General features: G+C 36.2%; 4 protein-coding genes across 4 annotated transcripts; 1 reads left to right on the top strand and 3 right to left on the bottom strand.

The window, feature by feature from the left end:
* Nucleotides 1-310: 310 nt before the first annotated feature.
* Nucleotides 311-1135, top strand: LOC121764510 (receptor-like protein 9DC3). The gene has a single exon (XM_042160521.1). The coding sequence runs from the start codon at nt 311-313 to the stop codon at nt 1133-1135; it is 825 nt and encodes a 274-aa protein (XP_042016455.1).
* Nucleotides 1136-2774: 1639 nt separating this feature from the next.
* Nucleotides 2775-10702, bottom strand: LOC121764511 (receptor-like protein 43). The gene is made up of 13 exons (XM_042160522.1): nt 10686-10702; nt 9548-9691; nt 9249-9464; nt 8634-8777; nt 8355-8501; nt 8085-8228; nt 6496-7706; nt 5057-5255; nt 4052-4746; nt 3451-3655; nt 3218-3361; nt 2983-3126; nt 2775-2857 (listed from the first exon to the last, which is right to left on the bottom strand). Exons 2-13 carry the CDS (start codon nt 9585-9587, stop codon nt 2775-2777), a joined length of 3372 nt encoding a protein of 1123 aa, XP_042016456.1. The 5' UTR covers nt 9588-9691; nt 10686-10702.
* LOC121764617 (probable LRR receptor-like serine/threonine-protein kinase At3g47570) lies at nt 10124-13790 on the bottom strand. The gene is made up of 2 exons (XM_042160637.1): nt 13200-13790; nt 10124-10181 (listed from the first exon to the last, which is right to left on the bottom strand). Exons 1-2 carry the CDS (start codon nt 13768-13770, stop codon nt 10177-10179), a joined length of 576 nt encoding a protein of 191 aa, XP_042016571.1. The 5' UTR covers nt 13771-13790; the 3' UTR covers nt 10124-10176.
* Nucleotides 13791-18289: 4499 nt separating this feature from the next.
* Nucleotides 18290-21451, bottom strand: LOC121764031 (receptor-like protein 54). The gene is made up of 2 exons (XM_042160125.1): nt 19036-21451; nt 18290-18951 (listed from the first exon to the last, which is right to left on the bottom strand). Exons 1-2 carry the CDS (start codon nt 21449-21451, stop codon nt 18497-18499), a joined length of 2871 nt encoding a protein of 956 aa, XP_042016059.1. The 3' UTR covers nt 18290-18496.
* Between the last annotated feature and the right edge of the window lie 5536 nt (nt 21452-26987).

Raw genomic sequence — 26987 nt, forward strand, 5'->3', positions numbered from 1 at the left:
TTGTGAATTAATGTAATAATGTAAATAATAGTATTGCCTCCATTAGTCGTTACTTGTTACTAGTTTCGTTGAATGCATATATTAACTTGCAGGCATCCTACCAACATTCACAAAGGATTGCAGTCTTCAGTCTATCAATCTGAATAACAACAAATTGAATGGAACACTACACCAAAGTCTAGAAAACTGCCAGGGTCTGCAGGCCATTGACATTAGTGAAAATGAAATACATGGTACATTTCCCTTTTGGATGGAAACACTCCCTCAACTTCTCATCCTAGTCTTGAGGTCAAATAAGTTGGATGGTACAATGCTGGTGGCTTCAAACATTGAGCAGCCATTTCCAAAGTTGCAAGTCTTGGATGTATCACATAATGCATTTGTTGGCTCTCTACCTGAGAGGTATTTTAAGAACTTTCGAGGTATGATGGATGCCAAGGAACACCAGACCGATGGAGAATATTTGTTTCAAAATTTCATAGAGTTGAGGCTTACATTGAAGGGATTGGATCAGTTATTGCAGCGACTACTAAATACCTTTACAACTATTGACTTATCCTCCAATAGATTCTCTGGGATCATTCCACCTTCTATAGCAAATCTTAAGTCTCTTAGATACTTGAATTTGTCGCACAATACCATTGGAGGTCACATACCGTCATCTCTTGGAGGTATGAGTCTCCTCGAGTCATTGGACTTGTCTTCAAACAAACTGGATGGAGAAATTCCCAATGAATTGGCAAGGTTAACATTCATTGCAAGGTTAAACCTCTCAATGAATAATCTCGAGGGACAAATACCACTGTCTACTCAACTTTCCACATTTGGGAATGATTCGTATGCGGGAAATGTAGGATTGTGTGGATTTCCATTGACGAAAAAATGTGATGGGAGTGATGGAAAACCATCACCGCCTCGTGTGGAAGTGGAATCAGATAGGGAGATTGAGTGGGATTATGTGTTTGCTGCTGCTGGATATGTTTTGAGCTTAGTAATCTTTTCCTTGCTGCTTTTATTTTGCAAGAGTTTCGGGTATAAATACTTTGAGAAAGTTGAGGATGTTTTTGAGAAGATCTCTGAGTGTTGCCAGCGCCGGAAGAAAAGAGACACGAAGAATAAGGCTACACGACAGTAGTGAGGATAAGGCTATTTAGCTTGTTAGCAGACAAAAACAAAGAAGAATGTGCTACTTATAGTTTTATTATTAATTATTGTAAGGTTAGCCTGTATTAACGTTAGTCCCTCCGTCTCTAAAGAATATGCACTTTGGGGACGGCATGAGTTTTTATGCAAAATTGGTAAAGTAAGAGAGGAGTAGAGAGAGAAAGTAATTAAAGTATTGTTAATGGGAATGAGTCCCACCTCATAAGAGTGAAAATAGTTTCCAAAATTAGAAAGTGCATATTCTTGTGGGACTGGCTAAAAATGAAATAGTGCATATTCTTGTGGGACAGGGGAGTATTATTCTGCAATTGAAGCATAATAATAGAATTATTATTGTTAGTACTAGTATTTGTAATTACAATCACTATTACCGAATAAAATATATCTGTAAATTATCTCATCCAAAACTAATTTACATATAAAATACTCCATAGATACGAAATTATTAAGCTATTTTTGAACCTCATGAACTCCGATGGGGGCGGAGGTTTTTCAGTCATGACAGTAATTTTTCGACTATGGCATTACCAACGACGACGGCCATTTACGGTCTCCAGCCAGGAATTTCATTATAAGTTAAGGGTATTTAAGACTATTCATATCAAAATTGTTTTTATTTTAGTTTTGAGTAAAGGTCAATTTTAATCATAATCTTATTATCAAATTATGAATTTGGTTCAAAACATTCCCTTTTTTGAAAAAAATAGATTCATAACAAATGAAAATGAGACTGAAGTAGTCTTTTTTTACGGTTACGTCAAAAAACTAGCGGTCAACGCTAATTGCAAGTGGCATTACCGTTAATCTATTGATGGGACCATAAAAAAGGACCACTAGTGTTTTCGACTAATTCTATTTACTAAATTTTTGAAATTGTTCTAATTTATCATTAGTCCTTACTAATGAGTAAATGAAAGGTAATTGTTAGAGGTGTAAGAATTAGGAGAGGCAGAGGCTGGTATTAGAGATATAAACGAAGAAAATTGCTGAAATGTCAAATTCTGGAATAGAAAGTAAATGAAAAATATCAAAAAAATATCTTACATAACACGACTTTAATTTAGATTACCGTATGAATTAAATTATTGTTATGATTTATCTGTTGAACAATGTTGTTGAACAATAGGGATTCAATGTTATTTATGGAGAGGCTGTGATGATTTAATTATTTAATTTGAACCTATTTACTTTCATTTTAATTACTACTACTACTACTAATTTATGGTTTAATTAAGTTTTATCATTTCAATTCAGATTTTGACTGTGTGATTAGGCTCATTTAATTCTTAGTTAAACAAAATTATTAGTTCACGGTATATTACTCAAAATTAGCAAAAAGTGTTGCATAATTAAATTCATATAATTATAAGCCCAAAAATGTCATTCCAAATCTAATATGTAAATCAATCTCGATTTTTATCAAGCTACCAAACAATAATACTAAATTCTTATCTGAATTTGTATCTGTAATTATTACTGTAGTTTGCTATGTGCAAAAATGTACTATCAAGTGTGAGAGAAGCATAGATCTACACGAATTATCGAATAATAAACTTAATTATTCCTGACCTTTTTGTTTCAATTACGAAATAGCAAAATGAGATAGAAAATCATACCGAAATAGCAAGTCGGTTGCTTGCGATGTTCAAAAACACTAAATTTTTCGGAAGCAAAATTCCTTTTGGAATATCACCTGTAATTATAAATCAACCACACATACATTTAGGTATAATCATGTTAACAAACAGATAATTTTAGTTAGTGTAGTAGATTAGAAATTTCCAAATCTTAGGACTTGAAATAGACATGAAATCATACCACTTAAATTATTGTCGATGAGCCACAAGTAGCTAAGGAGTGTGATGCTTCCGATCTCTTCAGGCACGGTTCCATTAAAATTGTTAACTTCCAATTGCAACTCCTCCAACTTATTAAGATGAGTAATCTCTTTCGGAATATGACCTGTGCAGATATAAAATTTTGATTACCATGCACACGAATGTTAGATATTCGTAAGATATAAGACTTGTAAGTACGAGAACTAGGATCGTACCACTTAAAGCATTGCTATGGAGGAACAATCCAACCATTGTTGTTAAGTTCCCAATTTCCCTTGGCAATGGTCTACTAAAGTTATTTCCAGACATGCTCAATCGCTCGAAATTACTAAGACGGCCAATCTCCTTCGGAATATTACCTAAAGGTGCCAAATTATCAGGACAATGTATGTGACTGAAAAGAACAAATGTTAAAGAAAAATTTTAGGAAATAAAGAATCATATGTACCACTGAAATTGTTGAATTCAAGGCCTATTCTGAGAAGGGATGTCATGTTTCCAATTAGTGGTGACAATGGTCCACTTAGTTCATTGGAAGCAAAGTCAACATATTGCAAGGATGGCATGCTGAAAATAGTTTCTGGCAATGTGCCTTTTAACTTGTTGTATACCTTGTAAATTTGTGAGACGACCAATCTCTTCTGGAATATCACCTGTCACATTGAAAATGTTGCATGAAATAGAATTCAAATGCACGTACAAATGAAAAATAAAAGAAAATATATTTTGAAATGAAAATAGAGTATTTCTCTATCTTTCTTCTCTGGCACCAAGTATTTTTCTGCATGCAATTTAGTGGTAAAGTGGTTATAATAGGGTTATTGTCAAGTAGAAATTTTCCAACTATCTCACTTTATCAGCCAATCGAATCCTTATAGCATCATAACATGAATAGTGAGGTCTAGATTGACTTTCACATGCAATCTAAACTTGACATGTTGAAAATGGATGGTGGAATTGGGCCGTGAAAAGAGTTCTCACTCACGTCTAAAGAAACGAGAGAAGAAAGATTTCCGATTTCTGGTGGGATGGTTCCGCTCCGATCCAACCGAAGATGTCTGGCGGAGCTCGGCAAGGCGACCCACATAATCAACATACAAATCCGGGTCAAAACGATGCTTAACTGCCATGAGGAATTCGTCCCACGTCTTGTGTTTACAGTTGTCCTCCCAATAAGTAAGCCAGCTTGATGCCGGATGGTCGAACAGATACGACGTCAGGTAAAGGCGATCCTGAAGCGGTGTGTAGTGGTGATTGTAGTAGCGCTGAATTTTCCGGATCCAATCAAGCGCATTCTCTCCATTAAACCGGGGTGCCTCTGGTTTAACTCGTGGGAGAGGCTCCAGATCGATGCCTCGCGGTGGTGTCGTCAGCGAAGGCGGAAGTCGCCAGCCGCGAGTGGCCAGATTGAAACCCGCGGGGTCGGGTGGTTCTTTCGAACGATTCTGGCTTGCCTCGAGGAGAAGGGCAAGGCTATTCTCCAACTTCTTAGTTGACGCATCCTGTCTGCGTGCAAACGATTCAAGATCAAACTGAATTGACATCAACTTCCTGTCATGACCGGCGTAACGGCTATTCGTATCAAATATCATCTGGGCAAGCTCCTCGTTGGTGTAGTTGATTGGTGGTGGTGGTGTGGCGTCGCCGCTTTTTGGGTCCGACGTAGCCATAGGCGGTGGCGATGTAAAGGTCGTGGTCGGGAGAAGAGAGATCAATGGAAGCACCAATTGATAGAACTCCAATTCTACCGATTTAAGAGCACACAAATTGTAACAGAAACAAGCACAAACCCTAGCAACTAGGATTCCAAACACACGGTGTCGAGAAGAAGATATTTTTATTACTTAATTCTCGATGATTTTGACTCTCTAATGGACTCTATATATAGAGTCCGGACCCTGCTTGATTCGACTCTACGATTCGGGAAAGAATCAAGAAGAAAACCCAAAAAGATTTAATAATAATATCCTAAGCAAAAATATCCAAAAATAGGGAAATTAAATAAGGCAACAAATAATAAAAGATCTGCTATCTCTAATGTCTCGTGAAGTCACGGTAGCGAGGCGGCTTGGGGGCGTTCCTCTTGGGGCGATCCTTCTTTGGCTGTTGCACCTCTTTCGTCTTTGCGGCGTGCTTCTTGAGTTGCGTAGCTACCTCGACATTGGCTGTTGCAGGAGGTTCGGGCTGCCCGTGCAGCGTGTTCCCCTCGTCTTGGATTATAACGTCGTTGAGTCCCCTATCATACTGCTCTCGCTGCTCCAATTTTTGGTCAATATGTTATGGGGATCTAAAGATATTCGAGATTTGAAGGCAATAAGTGAAGAGCGATCAGTGTTGATATCAGAGATAGCTGAGCTATAATCAATCAGCCATTGAAGAAGTACGAGTGGTGTTATAACTGGTAAAGATTGGAAGAACTATCCATTAAGCTTGATTTTCAAGGTGGTAATGTGCAGTGTAGTGTGTGTGTGTGTGTTTTATCTTTTTACGTTTGCTATAATTTTATAGAACAAAATCCTAAATACTATGATTTGATAGATTTTCAACGTTTAGACTGTAATGTTTAAGAATAGTTCTGCAAATATAATATGGTGGGAAGGATAAAAGGGAGAAAAAAATTGTGCCAAGTAAATCTTAATTATTGGTTGGAGCTAGAGATGCCCAACGGTTCCGGTTCCGGCGGTTAACCGCCGAACCGGAACCGTGTCAATTTTTTTGAACCGGAACCGTCGCATTTGGAACCGCGGTCCGGTTCCGGTTCAATCTTGAACCGGAACCGTCACCGAACCGCCGGTTCCGGACGGTTCGGAACCGCCGGTTAACCGCCGGTTTCACGGTTCCGGTGAGAAAACCGAGGCGGCAGCGGGGGCAGCTTTTTCAGCCTGTTTTGTCGGCCAAAACCGGCGGTTTTTGGACTGGAAACCGCCGGTTAACCGTGAAAACCGGCGGTTTTCGGTTCTGGTGCGGAACACGAGGCAGACGGTTTGTTGACTGAACCGGCGGTTCCGACGGTTCCGACGGTTTTCCACCACAACCGCCGGTTTTCCAAAATTTAAATTTTTTAAAATTTTGATTTTGAATTCAAATTCAAATTCATCCATTATCCCCCATTTCATGTTTTTTTTATTTACGTTCCGACGACATTTGTAAATTATATTACATTGTTGTATGTTGTATACTTGTATATGTATTGTAAATTGTTGAATATATATTGTGGAAATGTTGATCGTGTATGGGTAAGCAACTGATTCACCTGACGTTTTATTTTTTAAATAGTACTAGCAAAAAAGATGAATAGTGATGAATGCATAATATTTAAATATTTATCACATAAAACGGGACGTGGATGTCCTAAAAGCCCAATGCACTGTAAGCCCAATGCACTGAAACCTTGATTACACACACACATGGACAAACAAAACTAACATAACTTAATCACATAACCATTATACAAAAGAGAAGTAAAAAACAACTAAAGCACGTCACTCTCTACTGGTTTAAACAAGAAATTTGCAAAACATCTTGGCTTTTCATAGTGAATAATTTCATAGCCCATAAACACTCCGATTATGAACCCACATCCATACCCCAACACAACTGGTTGCCACCCAAATCCATTCACAAAACCTGTCTCACCATCTTCTTCTTGCGGCAACGATGGTTTTCCATCACTCGGATCACATTTTTTCGTCAATGGAAATCCACACAATCCTGCATTTCCCACATATGTTTCATTCCCAAATGTGGAAAGTTGAGTAGACTGTGGTATTTGTCCCTCAAGATTATTCATCGAAAGGTTTAACTTCGCAAGAAATGTCAACCTTGCCAATTCACCCGGAATTTGTCCCTCCAATTTGTTTGAAGACAAGTCTAATGACTCGAGTAAACTCATACCTCCAAGAGATGGCGGTATATGTCCTATGAGGATATTGTGAGACAAATTCAAGTATCTGAGAGAGTTAATATTCCATAGAGAAGGTGGAATACTCCCAGAGAATCTGTTGGAGGATAAGTCGATAGTTGTGAAGGTTGTCAGCAGTCGTTGCAATAACTGATCCAATCCTTTTATTGTGAGTGTCATCTCTAAAAAACCTAGAAACAAATTTGCTCCATCATCGGTCTGGTTTTCCTTCGCATCTATCATACCTTGAAAGTTCTTGAAATATCTATCTGGTAGAGAACCAACAAACGCATTCTCTGATACATCCAAGACTTGCAACTTTGGAAACGGCTTCTCAGTGTTCGAGTTTGTGGCCACCAACATCATTCCATTGAATTTATTTGACCTCAAGAGGAGGATGCGAAGGTGAGGGAGTCTTTCCAGCCAGAAGGGAAACGTGCCTCGTATTTCATTATCACTAATGTCGATGCCCTGCAGATCCTGGCAGTTGATTAGGGTTTGGGGTAGTGTTCCTTCCAATTTGTTTCCATTCAGATTGATTGACTGAAGACTGCAACCGTTTCCGAATGTTGACGGGATGAGGCCATTGAGTTTATTCGCATTCAAATGGAAGATTACCAAGGATGTGCTCAAGTTTCCCATACAATTTGGAAGTTCACCTTCCAAATTATTGTCTGAGAAATAGAGGATTCTGAGGGATCTCAAGTTGCAAATGGATGGTGGAATCTCTCCACTTAAGTTGTTGGAATGTAATGCAAAATTAACCAGACCTGATTGATTCACAAAGGTGGATGGTATTGGACCTGGAAGGGTGAAAATGGAAAATACATGTTCAAATATTGTAATATACTGAAGCTATTTTTATAGTATAGGCAATGTGATATATAGTAAAGAGAAAAATGTGTGTTTGAGTTGACCTAGTGGTAGAGTGGTTCAGGTTCGAACCCAAATGTCGGTTTGAGTCATGCGATCTATAAATTTATTTGTATTTTCCAATAAAAAAGAGAAAATTTCAACCAACATTTTTGTCGGCATTTATATTGTGATCCTCTATATAAAATGCATTAGCAAGAAATATGCATAAAATCAAGATGAATAATCTAATAAATTTGATTCTTCACCCCTTGTGTTTCCACTACATTTCATTATACGAATGAAATTACAAAATGAGAAAAAAATACCACTTAAGTTATTGAAGTGAAGCCACAGATCTTGAATGCTTGTGTTGTTGCCAATTTCTCTCGGCAATGATCCACTAAGTTGGTTGCTTCCGATGTTCAATTGCAATAAATTATTGAGAAGAAAATTTTCTTTTGGAATTTCACCTGTGAGATTATAAATCATCCACATATAAATATAGTTGTTGATCAAGTTAAACAAAGGGATCATATTCATGACTTATAATATTGATGATATATAAAATAATCTGCATAATAAAGAAAATATCATACCACTCAATTTATTATCGTTAAGCAATAAGTACGAAAGGGATGTCAAGTTTCCAATTTCCTTTGGCAATGATCCATTGATATGATAATTGTATTCCAACTGCAGCTCCCATAAATTAACAAGACGACCAATCTCTTTTGGTATAGGACCTACAACAATTTTGAACGATCGATTTCGTTATCAAGTAACAGTGAATTTTGAACGATCCTTCACGAGTTTTTGGAGCGATAAACGCAATGAATTTTGACAATAAAGGAAGAGAGGAAGGATTGGAACCGTACCACTTAAAGCATTGTTGTGAAGGTATATACCAAACATGGCTGTCAAGTTCCCAATTTCTCTTGGCACCGAACCACTAATTATGTTGCAACACATGCTTAATCGCTCGAAATTAGCAAGATAACCGATCTCTTTTGGAATTTCACCTGTTATGTTGTCATGAAAACATGCACTTAGCTTGATTTAATCCTCAACAAGGATATATTCTATAAGTATGTTATATAATTTGCATTCCAAGTTTATCTAATTAGCACAAAAGAACTAACTCTATTTAAGCAAATCTTGTGGACCAAATTTAAACTAGTCAGGTGGGCCGGGTCGATTCATCCCACAATGTGGGCTTATCTAGGATCAGTCCATAAGAGAAATCAAATGAGTCTAGCCCAAGATTATCAGTTGTAGCAAACTCACACCTTTTTCTTAACCCAAGACTTGGCATGGGCCCTAAATTGTTAGAAACTTAGAACAGCCCAAATAAGACACAAACTGAGGCCCAATTCAACATAGCTCGCTTCATACATGGGCGTGGGCTTTGATTGGGCTGGTCTGGCCCACTTGACAAGTATATCAACTAGTATTAAAAATAAAAATAAAATAAAAAGTAGTGGAATTCATACCAATTAGATTATTTCCTTCGAGTCCTATTCTGCGAAGGGATGTCATGTTTCCAATATCTCTTGATAGCGATCCACTCAAATCATTCGATGCAAAGTCAAAATACACCAAGGAAGTCATGGTGTAAATAGTTGCAGGTATAGGGCCTGAAAACTCATTGAAACTCATGCCCAAACCTTGTAACTTTGTAAGGTAACCAATCTCTTTTGGAATATTACCTGTCAGTTTGTATAGTTGCCGGAATTAAAATGCAATCATATATAATTCCGACTATAATTAAGAGCATGAGATAAATTCTTACCGCTCAACTTGTTGGTACTAAGGTCCAATAATTGAAGCATTGTCAAGTTCGCAATTTCCCTTGGCACGTGTCCGATAAAGTTGTTGATACTCAGATCCAAACCTCCTAGATTAGTAAGAGCACCAATCTCTTTTGGAATATTGCCTTCGAGTAAATTACACCAAACCAATTATATATGAGTTTGTACATATGTCACGACCGCCCATACAAGGGTACCACAACGCGGCGATCGTGACCGACATGCATGGACAAAATTTAAAAGAACACCTTACTTAAAAGATTTTAAGGTAAATTTTGTTTGAAAAGACCTAAGTTAAAAAAATACTTTTAAAAAGGATAACGGAAAAATTAGACTTAAGAAAATATAGCAATTAAATAACTAAAGTAAAGCAACATTAACGCAAATCCCGAAGAATATCATTTTCAAAAGACGACGTAAACAAACGTTTAAATCCTAACACCACCATACATGTTCAAACACAAAACATTAAGATTAAGGTCTTAAGACACAATTTAAAACATAGCAGCGGATAAATAAGGTTCAAGAGAGTCAAGGATCACGCCTATGTATGACGACACAACGTATCCTAGGGTCTTTAGCCAACTCAACATCCACCGCAACATCCCGCTCAACCTGCAAAATTTTTAAAAGAAATTGCAGGGCTGAGTACTTGTTGTACTCAATGGGCTCATGCCGAAAACATTTATCAAGTTATGTCATCCATACCAGTGATCTCGAGTTTTATACGCAGTAGAGAAAATATCACGAGAACACCAAAAATGTTTCATAGACTGGCCAGTCAAAATAATCTCCCCCACTTTTCACATCAATCCATCAATCACAATCACAGTGCGACGAAAGTGTGGCCACACTATTCGCCCACGAGACCGGCCGACTTGCAAGGACGACTCACGATCCCACCAGTGTACACAGCCCGATAGGGTTTACGGCCCTACTCGGACCCGAATTCGTTTCACAAAACAACCATATAGCCTAACGGAGTAAACTCATACGAACTAGGCATCAGGCACACAATCTCATAACAAAACAGTCATGGCATGACATAACAGTTAAACCACCCTTATATCTCCACATAATATTTTTCGAAAAAGTAAAGAGGTTTGAAAGAAAGCCCACCTCGTTCTCTTAGCAAAATCACAACCCAACTTAGCAACTCTCGGTCCTCGAGTTCACGAAAACACAACACCCTTGTCAATGACAACACAAGTCAGCCTCACACAATAACATACTACTATGCATGTCCTATCGCTTCACTCTCATCGTTCTCCTCAATCCCAAAACCCAACATACATCACAAGGGTATAAAACACACGTAACACATTTCAACTTATCGCAAGTGATTTCAACATTTAAACACGTTCCTTGGACATACATGCATCATACAATACTTTTAAACTTGAGAAATAAGTGTCATTTAATCAAGGCAGAAAACTGGCAGAATTGCGCGATCGTTTTGTAAAAATCACAATAAATTCACCCGACCTCAAAACATGCCAAATTTTGGTAACAACACAGAGGACACATTCAAGTTCATCCATGAAAATTTTCATATCGAAATCACGTCATTTAGTCAGTCATATCACATTTTGAACTCTCTGGTCGGAACATACAGTTTCTGACAGTATTGTGCAGTTCATTTGAAAAATTCACCATAAATTCATACGATGCCCAAAAAGGCTGAAAATTTAACACAACACAGAAGACACATAAAATATTCATATCGTTTAAGAATCACATCAATCGGAGGCCATTTGGTCAGTCAAACAGAAAACGAAACATTCATGGCGAGAATTCACGTTTCTGGCAGATTTGTGCAGTCAACTTCAAAAATTTATTAAAAATTCGTTTTTCGATAAAACAGGCTGAAATTCACACGAGACACAGAAAACATATTGAAGTTTACTCAGTAAAAATTTCGTAGCAAAATTCGTTCGTTTGATGGGTCGAATACAGATCATAAGTCACTGGTCGAGCATCACAGAATTCTGGTTCAAATTCGAAAATAGGGTTTTTAAATTTCCACAACGAAAACACCGATTCCTCATGCTCGAAAACACATCATCATGCTTACACATTCCTCAAACACATATTTGCATACAAACTCATTTTATTCACAATTATTTCGATCCAATCACACAAGATTTCAACCAACAAAAGCAAAACCAACAAGTTCATACAATCACACAATTTTTCCCCCGTTAAAACTTGCGATCTATCAAACATACACTCTCTACATGCATGTAGGACTCAAAACATGGTTAAAAAGAGAAGGGGGAGGAAAAATGTGCAAATATACCTTCCTTTGACAAAACGAATCGGTAGAAACGTAGGATGGAGCGATTCGTCGGAGGCTCTAGAAAAACTTCAATGGATTGCAAGAATAATAGTTGGATGGAGGATTTTTGGAGATGGAAGAGTGGGAGGAGGAAGAAAAACGTGTAAGGGAGGAGAGGGAGTGGGGGTGGACGAAAATTGTGAGGAATGGGGGCTAGGGTTTGATAACTTTGTATTTATTTGCTAGGTTTAATCCATGGGTAAATTAAATAAATAAATTGTGGAGAATTAAAATATAGACTAATGAATAAAAATCCCACAATTATGAAGAGCCAAATTTTCGAAAATTATGGCTGAAAATTAACAAGGAATTATTTGATTTTTACTTGGATAGAAATAAATCCACAACTTAGGAAATAAAAATAATGGATACAAGGAAACAAATAAATTAAATCTCCAAGTAGGAAATAATATGGTGGGGGCCGAAAATTTCAAGAGGGAATTTGTACAAGGAAATTATTTAAATCCCCAATTAAATAGAATGGAATTTAAATTATGTAATTTCTTTATGGAAAAAGGCTCCCATAAAATAGGCAATAATTAATTAAATTCCCACAAGGAAAATAATGCATAGGGGCGTGTGATATGAAGGAACAATAGAAGAAAAATATTCACATCCCCAATTAATTAGACATAGGAATTTATTTAAATAAAAAGGGATTCCCACAAATTTGGAAACAAATAAAATATTCTCCAATTTTATTGGAGGGGGCCGAAAATTGCTAGGCTAAATAGCCAAGGAAAAATATCCCAACCCTCTATTTATTTTGGGTGAAGAAATAAATTATCACATGATTTAATTGGATTAAATTCAAAGGAAGAGAGTCAATAAAGCACCAATTAAATCAAAAGGAATTAATTCTTTCTCCTATAGGAGATTTTCGAAAACTCCCAAGGAAAAATAAAATGGAGTTCGAATTTCCTGTAGTACAATTTATGGTCCATTGGTTTGGATTTAATTTGGATCAAAGTCCCAAAACAATTAATTAAATCCACAAAAGAAGTATTATCTCAATGATTAGGAAGAGCCGAATATTTCAATAAATTGGCTCGAGAAAGGATAAATGCATGATCCTATTAATTTTTTCCCCACATTGGAAAATGATAAACTCAAACTCATCATTCACATTAATCACGATAATTCATTTCACGCAAAGCACTTAATCACATAAAACCAAACGTTTCAAAAAAAATTTCCAAAATTCCGAAATTCACAATATAAAGGGGTCACAAAAGTTTGGGATGTTACAACATATGTAATATGGAAGTCTAGAGATCATGGAGATAAGATCTTACCACTTAAATTGTTGGAACCCAAGTATAATTCTTGAAGCAATGTCAAGTTCCCAATTTGTGTTGGCACATGTCCACTGAAATTGTTGGTGGCCAAAGAAACATACGTAAGTTGTGAACAGTGCTCCAAACTCGATGGTATTTCCCCGAACAACTTGTTGTAAGAAATACGAAGCCTCTTGAGTCCATGCAGATTGTGCTTGCACATATCAATTGGTAGACTGCTTGACAAACTATTATTCCTCAAATTCAAAACTTCTAAACTTGACATGTTGAAAATAGATGAAGGAATAGGACCATGAAAAGAGTTCTCACTCAAATCTAAAGAAACGAGAAAAGAAAGATTCCCGATTTCAGGTGGGATGGTCCCGACAAGGCCCATGGAAGATATATTCAACTGAGTCACCCTATGATATCGAGAATCACAAGTAACTCCCATCCAACTACAGATATTGCTTTCGTTTCTCCAATTTTGGGACAATATATTATTAGGATCTGAAGATATTCGAGATTTGAAGGCAATAAGTGAAGAACGATCAGGGTTGATATCTGATTTGGCTGAGCTGTAATCCATCGGCCATTGCAGATATTGAAGTTGTGAATGCTGGCTCGAGAAGCAAATGGCAGCTCAAGAAGTGAAGAAGAAGTCTACCGTTGAATAATAGCCGTTGGTGGCAGTTGAGAAGTTAGTTAGGGTTAGTTTTACAGCTGGCATTAGTTAGTTGACTCTAGTTAGTTACGAGCTTGAGTTGGAGCTAAGATATTTTGTTTCTAGCTCATTAGCTCATTAGCTCCTAGTATAAATACTGATCTACATGATCTTTGTAAGCTGTAACATTCAGTTCAATATCAATAAAAGTTTCCTTCCCTTTCACGTTGAGTTTTGTATCGTTTGTGTATTGTTTGGTGTTCTTCTCGGTTGTGTTAGTATGAAGTTTGTGTTCACCATTTCTACAGAAGAGGTAAGAGTTGGGTTATAAGAAGGTAGAGATGGGAAGATCTATCCATTAGGCGATATTTTCAAAGTAGTAATGTGTAGTGAAAGACAAGATTTGAGCTACCAATATATATACCTCAAACATGTGTGTGTGTGTGTGTGTGTCTTTGAGGGGAGAGGGGAGTGACAAAATTGAAATAAATGATATGTATGTACATTGGCAAATAGGGTTGAAGAAAAAGTCGTCTAAAAAAATCATGTGTGGGTTTGAATCGGTGAAATACAATTTACTTCTTCACATACACACTAAAATGAATGATGGCAGGTTATTAATAGGAATAAAAGAAAATTTGTGATGATTTTTTTTGTATGTATAGTGAAGCAATATGTGGATACATGCATGGGCGGATCCAGGATTTAAAAATCGTGGGGTCGGACGAGATAATTAATATAATAATATTATATATATTATAAAAATACATTACAAATAAAATTATCTTTGTTTTATCACGATAGTTGACTTTTACGAGTTCATATTTTTAACTTTTACGAATATTCATATTTTGAAGCTGGCCGAAATTTTATCATTGGAAATAATTGCAAACATATCTTCCAGTCGTTGATTGTGTTCAACATTAGCACCAGAAGAACAGATAAAACTCATGAGAACAGATACAAACTCAAGATATTTTTAAAATAAATTTATCCATTAATTTAATATGGATGGTAATTAAAATTAATAATAAAAAAACATAAGTATATAATTATTATATTCATAAAAATTAGGTCAAATAAACAAAATAAAAGTAAAAAAATAATAAACATGATTAAAAGAATATCAATAACGCACCAATTTTTTTTGTGCAAAGCCTATGCCCCTCAAAAATCTTAATCTTAGTCTTCTACTATAACTTTCTATTTAATCAAAATAATAATTGGGTAGAAATATAGAATTTTTATTTATAAAGAAAGTTGTAACTCTTGTAATAAAGATAAAATTATTTAAAAAGGACAGTGTTGACTGATTTTTTTAACTAATAAACTTAAATAAATTAGGAATTTATGTAAATTTGTGGGAAAATTAAGGAGAAAAAAAGTTAATACTACATGGCTTAGAAAATTATTGGCAGGCGAATTAAATGAAAAAGCAGTATTAACGGCGAGTGACCAAAGGCAATCAATTAGATTTTTTACTTATAGATTTTCTAACCCAACAATCATATTAACCACTCCTCAGCCCAAAAATCAATATTAACCTCTCTGTTCATCTTCTTCGTTGAGAATACATCAGCTTCTTCTGCAACCCCTCCCCTTATCTATCTCTACTCTATTCTTATTAGAATTGTTCCTTTCTCCTCTTAGTTTTTGGAAAAGGCGGAAGGCTTCGGGTAGAGTTGAAGTTGGCCGTGGGGTCGGAGACGGAACTGCACCAGGTCAAAGGTCGAAGATGATGTTTTCCGGCAGTGTTCGATGGACCGCCGGTGGGGTCGGCCGACCCCGCGCGACCCCACCTGGATCCGCCGATGGATACATGGCAACATTCAAATGACAACGTCACATGATGACTCATTACTAAGCTTGACGAAGACTTTGCAAGTCAAGTCAGTGGGCAAGCTGGTCCTTTTTCATATTAATCTCCTAACAAAATTTTTGCTGATAATTACCACAATTTTTTTATTTATTGAAGAGAATTATCTTCTCCATATTTTTATATAGGGTTGATTAAAATACAAACATTATTATTAATAGAAAATAGTTTATATTCATCTAATTAAGTGTATATTAATTACTACAAAATACTATTGATTATATTTCTAGTATATATCCTTGTCTACTTTAATTTTCAAGAATGGTTCCATGAAATTGTCATAAAACTTATTTATAGGGAAACACATTATATGGATGTCGTAATCGTTTTTCTAAATTAAATTAATTTTTATATTTTTTAAATATCTCTTGATGTTACAGAGATGGACGTAACTGACGAAGATAAAGCCGCCACTGGAGGAGTTGAGACAATGGAAAGTTGAATCTGCCAAATACTATAAATTTAAAATTACTACTCCCTCCGTCCCCGATTAAGAGTCACTCTTTTCCATTTCGGTCCGTCCCCCATTAAGAGTTACTCTTCCTACTTACCATATTTGGACATCAAAAATACCCTTACCACACCTAAAAGTCAAAGAGGTCCCACATTCAACTACCTAACTCCATTTATTACACCAAACATTCAAACACTTCCTTAAAACTCATGTCCGGTCAAAGAGTGACTCTTAATTGGGGACGGAGGGAGTATAATTTCTTCATATCAAAGAAAAGCTGATTTGGGGGTCTAATCAAGAGAAAAATAGGAGTATTTTGGAGGTCTAATCAAGAGAAAAATAGGAGTATTTTTTTTATGGCAGAAAGAATCGTAGTACTCCCTCTGTACTACTCCTTCCGTCGATGATTAAATGTCTCATATTTGTCTGGCACATATTTTAAGAAATTGTTTGACTTTATGTTGGAAAGTGGGTAGAAAAGTTAGTGGAAGGTGTGTCTTATTTTTATATATTAGTTTTATAATAAAATGTGAGTGAAATGAGTTAGTGAAATGTATGGTCCACTTACCAAATAGAGTACAAGTGAAATGAGACATTTAATGGCTCATGGAGGAAGTAATTGAAAAAATTTTTATTATAGTATTTCCTTCGTCCCACTCAAAATATTCCCTTTTTCTTTTTAATTTATCTTATTTAAGATATCCCTATTGTATATTTGGAAATAAATTTTCATCTCATCCTTCCTCGTTAAAATATCAACTACTTTTTTATCTTTAGTTGTCTACCTAACAATTCCTCCTAACATTATTTTTTCCTCCTAACATTATTTACAAAAATAGGACGGAGAGAGTTGAATAGAATGATGACTACCTAGCTAGATGAGGTGAAGGATTTTATTGGCCAAAACAACATTAAATTCGCTTGCCCATAGTAGGTGAGGAAATTGGAATACTGTGAAATTGTTTTGAGTACATGTGGGGTAGGGACTATATAGTGAAGTACGAATATATTTGACTTTGGAAGAGAGCTCAATAATGTCTTATTAGATGTAGCCTTTGTAATAATCATATCGCATCTATTTATTTAAAGCATTCAATTTTATTTTATATTAATTTCGTAATTTGTAATAATCATATTGCATCTATATATTTAAAACACTCATTTTTATTTTATATTAATTTCGTAATGATCATATCATATTTATATATATTCTTGGATAATCCTCTCTTATATAGAGTTTTTTAATGGGATGGATAACTGATTTATATATATTGCATCTATTGTTGCGCATGTTAAAGTTTGACGTTTACACTGACACTAGCACACGAGGCGTGTAGAAAACCTCTTATTTTGTCCTATATCAACTTAAAAATAATCATTTCTCATCTATATATTCTTAAATAACCATCTCTTTTACTTAAAAGGAGTTGAGTGACACCTATCCACAAGTTTGGTTGAACTTTTCAAAATATTTAAGTTATACATTTTTCAGAACAATTCACAAAAAATTCCACTATATAGCATTAGTTTCAATATATAATATCTACAAATCATTTCAATAATTTATATGATTATTTTATGATTTATATATTTAAAGCGTGCCTCTACTATTAATATGCTTCCCAATGGGCTAACATTGGGCTTTTATAATTAGTTTAGGTTGCAAAACCTGAAAATGGGCTAACGTTAGGCTTTTGTAATTAATTTAGATGTCAATCGACTTCAACGGAAAAGCCCAGACATTGTTCGGTGAAATGCCTTGTAAATCTGGGCTTTACTTAGTTCATAAAACTAGAAGACATATTGGACTCTCATAAAACAAGAAATTATATGCAACCAAATAATCACTTAGACACTAAAGAATAAACTATAAGAACAATAATATAGACACATACAGTAAAGTAGAGATATACTCCCTCCATTCTATAGCAGTGAAGGCGTTTATTTTTTTCACGTGATTTAAGAAAAATTATATTAAGTGAGTTAAATAAAAGAAGAACAAAGTAGGAAGTGAAAAAAGGTAGAAAGATGAAAAGAGAATAAAGTAAGTGAGAAAAATGTGTTGACTTTTACTTAAAAGAGAAATAACTTCACTACTATAGAAAGTACCAAAATAGCAAAATAACCCCATTTATTAAGGAACGGAAAGTGTAAGAAAGACTAGGCGACACTAGGATACATAACCAATGTGGACACACAATTTTGTTTCCAACTCAAGAAGTAGAGCCACAATTACTAAAAGATTAGAAAAACACATGCAAAGAGAACGCAAACCTTAGTACAACATAGAATCCAGATAGATAGTAGCTTTAGTGCCGCCACTAGTGTCTTCTGGCTTGATTTCTCACAACTCTTCTTCCTACAACCCTTCTCTTCTTCTTTTTGCGGAGGCTGACTATCTTCTCATAAACATCCTCAATTTTCTCAAAGTATCTCTCTCTGAAGCTTCGGCGAAATATGAGCACCCATAGAAAGCTTCCGAAGCCCACAACATAACCAGCCGCAGCAAACACATAATCCCACTCAATCTCTGTCTTCTCATCTGATTTTGCATTTGGCGGAGACGCAATGCAGCTAATGTTGAGAGGGAGACCACATAAGCCTATGTTTCCTTCAAAGCAATCACCGGGGAATGTTTGAATTTGAGGGCCGGTTGGAATCTCTCCAACCAGCTTGTTGTGAGATACATTCATCACCTGAAGGAATGTAAGCCCTGCAATCTCCTTTGGTATCTTCCCAGTTAGCTGGTTCACTGAGAGGTCCAGTGCTCCAAGCCCTGTCAAGTTGCTCAATGACTTTGGGATTGTTCCTGTGAAACTATTGTGGGATAAGTTGAGAAGATAAAGTGCGTTGAGCTCACCCAATGAGTCAGGGATGCCTCCTTGGAAATTATTGCAAGATAAGTCGATGGATGTAAAGTCTGGCCATATCTTAACAAGATTCCGCTCCATCCCTTTGATGATTAGTGATACCTTTTCGATGTAGCCCACTAACGTGAAATTATCGGTAATTGCGGATTTAGAAGCCAAGTATTCATAACTCACCTTCGTGACAGTATCCCTCATCATTGTTCTCCAGTCTGAAAAGTTCAAAGGATCCACATTGCCACTGAAGTTATTATTAGCTATGTCAAATATTTGAAGATTTGACCAGCTCTTGTCACATCTCAGCCCTCCATGGAATCTGTTGCCGTGCAACACAAGCACGCGCAAGCTCGACGGAAGCATGCATGGGAAAGTGCCATCCAACTGGTTGCCTCCAACATTCACGACCTTTAACGACTCGCAATTTTCCAGAGATTGTGGAACATCCCCGATTAAATTGTTGTTATTGAGATCCAGACTTTGTAGGCGACAAACGGCAGTGAAGTTTGGGACACGACCAGTGATGTTATTTCTCCCTAAATTAAGGGCAACAAGATGTGAACCTACTACACAGCGCGGGATATTGCCATTTAAGTTATTGACAGACAAGTCGAGACTCCTAAGGTCCAAGGCTTTGCAAAGGGAGGTTGGAACTGTTCCGCTTAGCTTGTTGTTGGATAAATCCAAGACCCATAATGCTCTGCAATTCCCCATGGAATCTAGAACATCCCCAACTAAATTGTTGTTGCTCAAATCTAATATCATTAGCTGGCAACTGGGAGAAATTTTATGTGGGATCCAACCACTGATGTTATTCCCCCCTAGATTGAGCACAACACTGTTTTCAAATAGACAACGGGGAATGCTACCGCTCAGGTGATTAAAGGACAGGTCAAGAGTACTAAAGGTTGCAGCCGTGCAAAAGAAGGTTGGAATGGATCCAGACAAGCTATTGTTACTGAGTGAAAATTCTGAATTTCCAAAGACAGCAGTCTCATTTCCAGTTTCAAGAATTCCAAACTGATCAAATTGATTATTTGAGAAATCCACATTAGTAGTATGTTTTAACGAGAGTGTGGGAAACTCGCCCTGAAGCTGGTTTGAGTGCAAGTCCAAAAACTGGAGAGAATTGGGGATGTGATAAGGCTTTTGGAGACCAACCAACATATTACAAGAAAGGTTCAAAAAATATAGTGACGCGTTTCCGATTTCCCAGATCCAGTTAGGAATTTCCCCAGCAATCATGTTATCCGAGAGGTCCAACAATCCCGAAACTGAAAAGTTGTTGTTGGAAAGACTTAGACCTTCAAGGTTGGGAAACTCACCCCGAAGATGGTTTGAGTGCAAGTCCAGAAAACGGAGAGAAGTGGGGATTTGATAAGGCTTTTGGAGACCAACCAGCATATTGCTGGAAAGGTTCACATCGTAAAGTGCCCCGTTTCCGATTTCCCAGATCCAGTTAGGAATTTCCCCCGCAATCAAGTTATTCGAAAGGTCCAATGACTCCAAGGAGGATTGGTTTACAGCGAAACTGTGTGAACCGAAAAGTGACAAGTTGTTGTTGGAAAGACTCAGACTTACAAGGTTGGGAAGGCTTAGAAACTTGTCCATTTGAAAAGTATCATTGAACAAGTTGTCAGAAAGATATAGATAAGAGAGACTTTGAAGCTTGATGAAAGAGTTAGGAATAGGGCTCTCAAGTCTATTACTGCTCAAATCTAAGATAGAAAGCTGAGATATATTTACAATAGCAAATTCATCCACTTTCCCACTAAGTTGGTTGTCTTGGAGGTAAATCCAACGTAGTGAAGGTATACTAAAGATAGATATGGGAATGCTACCACTTAGTGAATTGTACCTTAAATCAATATACTCAACTTTTGAAAAACCTTCAAAGTGGCCGGAAGAAATTGAGCCGCTGAAGAAATTGTATGCCATCTCCAGATCAACAAGTTGTGTCAGATTGCCGAGCGTGGAAGGAATCGCGCCACTGAAATTGCAATAAGACAGGCCCAAAGAAGACAATCTTTTAAGATTGGTAATGTTGTGTGGTAACAAACCTGAGAACAAGTTGCCTGCTAAGCTCAGCTCTTCCAAGTAGTGGAGTCTGAAAAGACTCGACGACTCGTTTAGTCCACCTGAGATGCCCTCGTCGAAGAGTCGCAGATGGATAACATGGCCTGCGTCGTCACACTCCACACCCTCCCAAGAGCAACAATCCTCCTTTTGATTCCAGTGCACCAGCCTTGTTGAATAAGATGAATTGAATACCAGTTCATTCTTCAACTCAAGCAACAAAGTTTTCTCATTCTCTAAGCAATGTTGTGTGTGAGCATGAGTGGCATTTGGTTTGGAAAATGTTGGTGAAAGTGGAACAATGAGAAGTAATAGCAAAAGCAAAGAGATGGCCATTGAAGAGGAATACTTAATAGAGTGTAGATTTATAGTGCATAATCATTGTAGATTTATAGAGTGTATTGAAAATTATAAACACTTTAAAAAATTTCAATAAAATTTAAAAAATCTCAGTTAAATTAAGTATCTACTAATTTATTATTTTTCTAAATTTTCTTTAAATAAAAAAAATAAAAGAAGAGACCAAGTCTTCCTTACTTTTGTCCATATAAAATAAAAGTAATGCTTTTCTCATTCTATATGGAATACCAAATGTGTCATATTTGAGAGATTTCGGAAAAAGGGGCTCAATTCGCAGGCCTTTCGAAATTTGAGATTAAATTCGTTGACCTTTCAAAATATGGGATAGTGGCGCGCGAATTTTTCTGAACATGTTATTTTCAAATTTTCATGTATTTTCACTTATTATTTCTATTATAATATTTACAAATTAACCAAATTACCCCTAATATTTATAGTACAATTTAAAAAAATTTAACTCCAATTTTATAAATTACCACTGCCGCCTCCACCCTCATTCTCCTCCTCCTCCCCTTCGTTGCCGTCCACCCTTTCTCTCCGATGATCCATCTAAAAGAAATTCAATTAGAAAAACTCAAATTCCTCCTCCGTCTTAACACGATTAAGTCCTCTGTCCGGTGCCATTCCAGCTCGGGCTGCCTCAATTTTCCCAGTTAAATTCTTAATTCAATTCCGTGTTCTTTAAGGTTTGATTTAATTTGCAGATTACATGAATGCAAATACATGAAAGAAAAATGAAATTGGATGGTGGGACCTTTACAGTTAGATCAGTTAGATTAGCAAATGGTTTATGCAATTGTGAAGGAATTTGGCCTTGGTGGGCGGAGGAATTGAAATGGGCGTTTTCCGCCAAGAGAGCGTGGGAGGGTTTGGAGCTGGAGATGTGGTTGATGGAATAAAATAAATAAAAAATTGTGTTAAAAAATATTAGGGATAATTTGGTCAGTTGTTAAATATAGTGAAAGAAATAATATGAAAAGAAGTAAAAATACATAAAAATTCGAAAATACCTTATTTCGAAAAATTCGCACGCTACGGTCCCATATTTCGAAAGGTCAACGAATTTAATCCCAAATTTCGAAAGGCCTGCGAATTGAGCCCCTTTTTCCGAAATCTCTCGTCATATTTGATGTCGAAACCCTTCACCACTATACGTTGATATTTATGTCCAATTGTGTAACAAAGAACGACTATTCATTGATATGTATACACTTACTTGAGACCACTAAATTGGACTACTAGGCATAACGTGTTTTTAGGAATCATATTCCCGGAATTCATTTTTCTAAGATTCATTTTTCTTATTAACTTTATTTTCTTGTCAAATAAACATGGTCTTAGAATATTATTAGTGGAGAATAAAATTCCTCATAAGTGAGATAAACTTGTAAGAATTGAAGTAGACTAATTTTGTGAGACAGACTAAAATGTCAAAATAAGATTATAATTTGGGGACCGAAGCAATATGTAATTATCTTGAATTTAGAATAAAGAATATCCAAGAATCATTAAAAATTGCATTTGTTTCTTTATTTCTGAATTCATAAAGTAGTAAAAGAATCATTAAAAATTGCATTTGTTTCTTTGTTTCTGAATGCGTTTGAATGCATAAAGAGAGAAGAAAAAATGTAGTAAAAGTAGTGTTAATGGATTATGAAGTCCACATGATTATTAATAATATTTATATTATCCAAATATTTTATAAAATAAAAATGCATAATAATAAGAGACGATCAAAATGGAAATGGCTGTTAATTATAAGAGGGTGTAGGTGTAGCATGAATAATCAAAGCAATAATCAAATGTATATTAAACACAACAAATAATTATTTTTTCGATCAAGTCTTCTTAATATTTAATGTGCTTTTTTCGATTTATCGTAATACTTTTGTCCATAGAAATAAAAGTAATACTACTTTTTTTCATTCTATATAAGCATAGACTTGACTTGAGACCTCTAAATTGGAATATTGAGGCATAACGTGTTTTTAGGTTCGATGCTATCTTTTGGTGTGATGTTTTGAACCATAAACACATCTTTCTTCTATAGTTCTATTATCCAAATCTCAATATTTCTAAATATGAAAGAACCAAATCCTCCTTATATTTTTTAGGAGATTAATATGAAAAGGACATTGACCTGACTTATGAAGTCTCCCAAGAGCAACAATCATCCTTTTGATTCCAGTGCACCAATATTGTTGAATAAGATTAATTGAATACCAGTTCATTCTTCAACTCAAGCAACAAAGTTTCTCATTCTCTAAGCAATGTTGTGTGTGAGCATGAGTGACATTTGGTGAAAGTGGAACGATGAAACGTAATAGCAAAAGCAAAAAAAATAGCCATTGAAGAGGAATACTTAATGCATAATTTAGTGCAGAAAAAGTGTAGATTTATAGAGTGTATTGAAAATTATTCACACTTTAAAGAATTTCAATAAAAATATAAAATCTTCGTTAAATTAAGTAACTAGTACTAATTTATTATTTTTCTAATTTTTCTTTAAAATAAAAAAGTAAAAGAAGAGACCATGTCTTCTTTACTTTTGTCCATATAAAATAAAAGTACAGTAATACTTTTCTCATTCTATGTGTAATATCCAAAAATCATTAAAAATTGCATTTATTCGAATTCTTATGACTTTTTTATTTTATGAAAATATGAAACAAACATGATAATTTAAAATTAGGGATACTTCAAAAATAGCAACTTTGGAAATACCATTCGTTTTAATGCATAATAATTGATAAAATAAGAGAGAAATGAAAAAAATATTGAAAATAGTGCTAATGGATTATGAAGTCTAAATTATTATTAGTAGTATTTATATTATCCAAAAAAAAAAATTTAAATGCTACTGTGAAAATAGTGCTAATGGATTATGAAGTCTAAATTATTATTAGTGGTATTTATATTATCCAAAAAAAAATTAAAATAAATAATAATAGCAGCAGCAGCAACTTGGTCACCCGCTCCCTCACCGCCCCCACGTCAAAACCATACGTTTCCAAGTCCAGCAACGTCTCCAGGAGGTCGTCCGCCTCACTCTTGGGGTCTGTCAACTTCAGCATGCGGCTCGCCTCCACCACGTTCGTGAAGGTCACCATACACCCTATCGCCAACCCCTCCCGCTGGTTCTCCCTGAAAGCGCGCAGCGGCTCAAAATGTGGCATCCTCCGCAGCACCTCCGCCCACTCTGTGGATTACCAAATAGCGTTACGTTTCACAAACAGCAGCTTCTCCTCATTTGGAGCCATAGAAACAGAATCATCTTCATCGATCAATTGCTGCACATCGTGATCATATTCAACATCAATGTGCTTTGTTTCTTCATTTGGAGCCCTAGAATCGATCAACTGCTGCACATCGCGATCATATTCAACATCAATGTACTTTGTTTCTTCATTTGGAGCCCTAGAATCGATCAATTGCTGCACATCGCGATCAAATTCAACATCAATGTGCTTTGTTTCTTCATTTGGAGCCCTGGAATCGTTCAATTGCTGCACATCGCATTCATATTCAACATCAATGTGCTCTGTTTCTTCATTTGGAGCCCTAGAAATAGAATCTCCATCGATCAATTGATCATATTCAACATCATCAATGTGCTTTGTTTCTTCATTTGGAGCCCTAGAATCTTCATCGATCAATTGCTTCACTTGGGGCTTGTGCCTTTTCAAAGCAGAAAAACTCGATTTTCTTTTCCTTTTCGGGGCGGAAGAGGCGGCGCCATCATCATCAATGAGCCATTTCCCATCCCTCCATTCCAAATGAGGCCTCAATTGCGAGCGATTCAAGTGCATAGTAGAATCCGGATGCTCAAAAAGCACAATATACTCATTCATCCTAACCTTCTTCAAAATAAATCCAGTCCACCACCCACAATCGAAGAACGCATCCACTTTCTCACCAACCCTAAATTCCCCTTCATCTAAAACCGGAGCGGAAGGCCTAATACCAACACATTCAACATGTTTACCCTTCAATTCCACCGAATAAAGGGCTAAATTCCACGAAACGACGTGCATGGGCGTCGTATCCGCCATTTGTACCCGGAAAAATAAGTATTCCAATCATAGGAAAGACGCGAGAGCGTCTCGCGTGTTTAAAAGAACCACGCATTAGGCTCTCGCGTGTTTATTAAAGACGCGAGAGGCTGACTCGTGTTTATTAAAGACGCGAGAAGCTCTCGCGTGTCTCATTTAAACACGCGACACGCTCTCGCGTGTTTCCCTTGAATCATGTTATACTCCAGACGGCAAAATCTTCATTTCCAAATCGAAAAATTCTCTCAATCTCATTCACACCCAACTTCTCTAGCCGGCGGAAATCGAAGGTAATCCGTTATTTTGATGTTCTAATTCCTATTTTAAGTGGTGTTAGGTAATTTTTGAGCATTAATTTCAATTATCTTTGCTATATGTTATGTAGGCATAGATCTAGGGTTCATGGTTTGACGTTGTGTGACAAGAAAAACATTGAATTTAGGCCATTGATGTAGTTATATGTGAGCATTGTAAACGTAATATATTATCGAAGCATTGAACTTGGTATTGAATTTTCGGATTTAATTTTTTGCAATATTTATTTTAAGTATGTTGAATTAAAAGTATATGATGTTATGTCGTACTTATTTTGCTTGCAGGTTTGATGGTGTTTGTGAGTTTATATTGGGATGGAAAAATCATTCAGCTCCCAGGTTTGGTGTTGCTTATGATCCTCCTCGTGCAAAATCATTTATTATATTGAATGAAAAGATATCTTACTATCAGCTAGTTTCAATGATATGTGAAAAAATTGGAATTGATTTGGATGCACATACGATTGATTTAACATGGAGGCATCCTGTGTTGTTTAGTGGAGTGGTGAATTATATAGCTACACCAGTGGATGATAATTTGTTGGAGTATATGTTTGCTGAAAATCCACGTCAAATTGAACTTTTTATTGAATATACTCCTGTTACTACTGCGTTGCAATTTGAACCACCAATCACTCATCATGATGTTGGAACGTCTAGGAGAGATGATTATCATAGTTTTGATATCGAGACATCTAGGAGGGACGATGAATATAATAGGTTTGAATTCAACACATTTCGGAGGGAGGTTGATGAACAACCAGATGTACCAAATGTGACATGTGATGATTATGGTGGTTCAGGTGGTTCTGATAATTGTGATGGGTCAGATGGTTGTGATGGTTCAGATGGTTCTGGTAATTGTGATGGTACAGATGGTTCTGATAATTGTGATGGTACAGATGGTTCTGATAATAGGGCTGGTAGTGATGGTTCTGATTGTGATGGTTCCCAACCAAGTGATCTTGATTATAGTGCAGAATCATGTGAAGATTCTACAGACGACGAGACACTTGATATGATAGTTGAGAATTATGTACAACCATCGGTTCGTGGAGAGCAACCTGTTCCCAACTATGTGCCTGAAGGTTTACCATTTTTTCGATTCTTACCATGTGAAGGCAGTCGAGGTTACGTTTCAGAAGA

Source organism: Salvia splendens, chromosome 14, assembly GCF_004379255.2.
Source record: "Salvia splendens isolate huo1 chromosome 14, SspV2, whole genome shotgun sequence".
In the NCBI taxonomy this organism is placed as follows: Eukaryota; Viridiplantae; Streptophyta; class Magnoliopsida; order Lamiales; family Lamiaceae; genus Salvia; species Salvia splendens.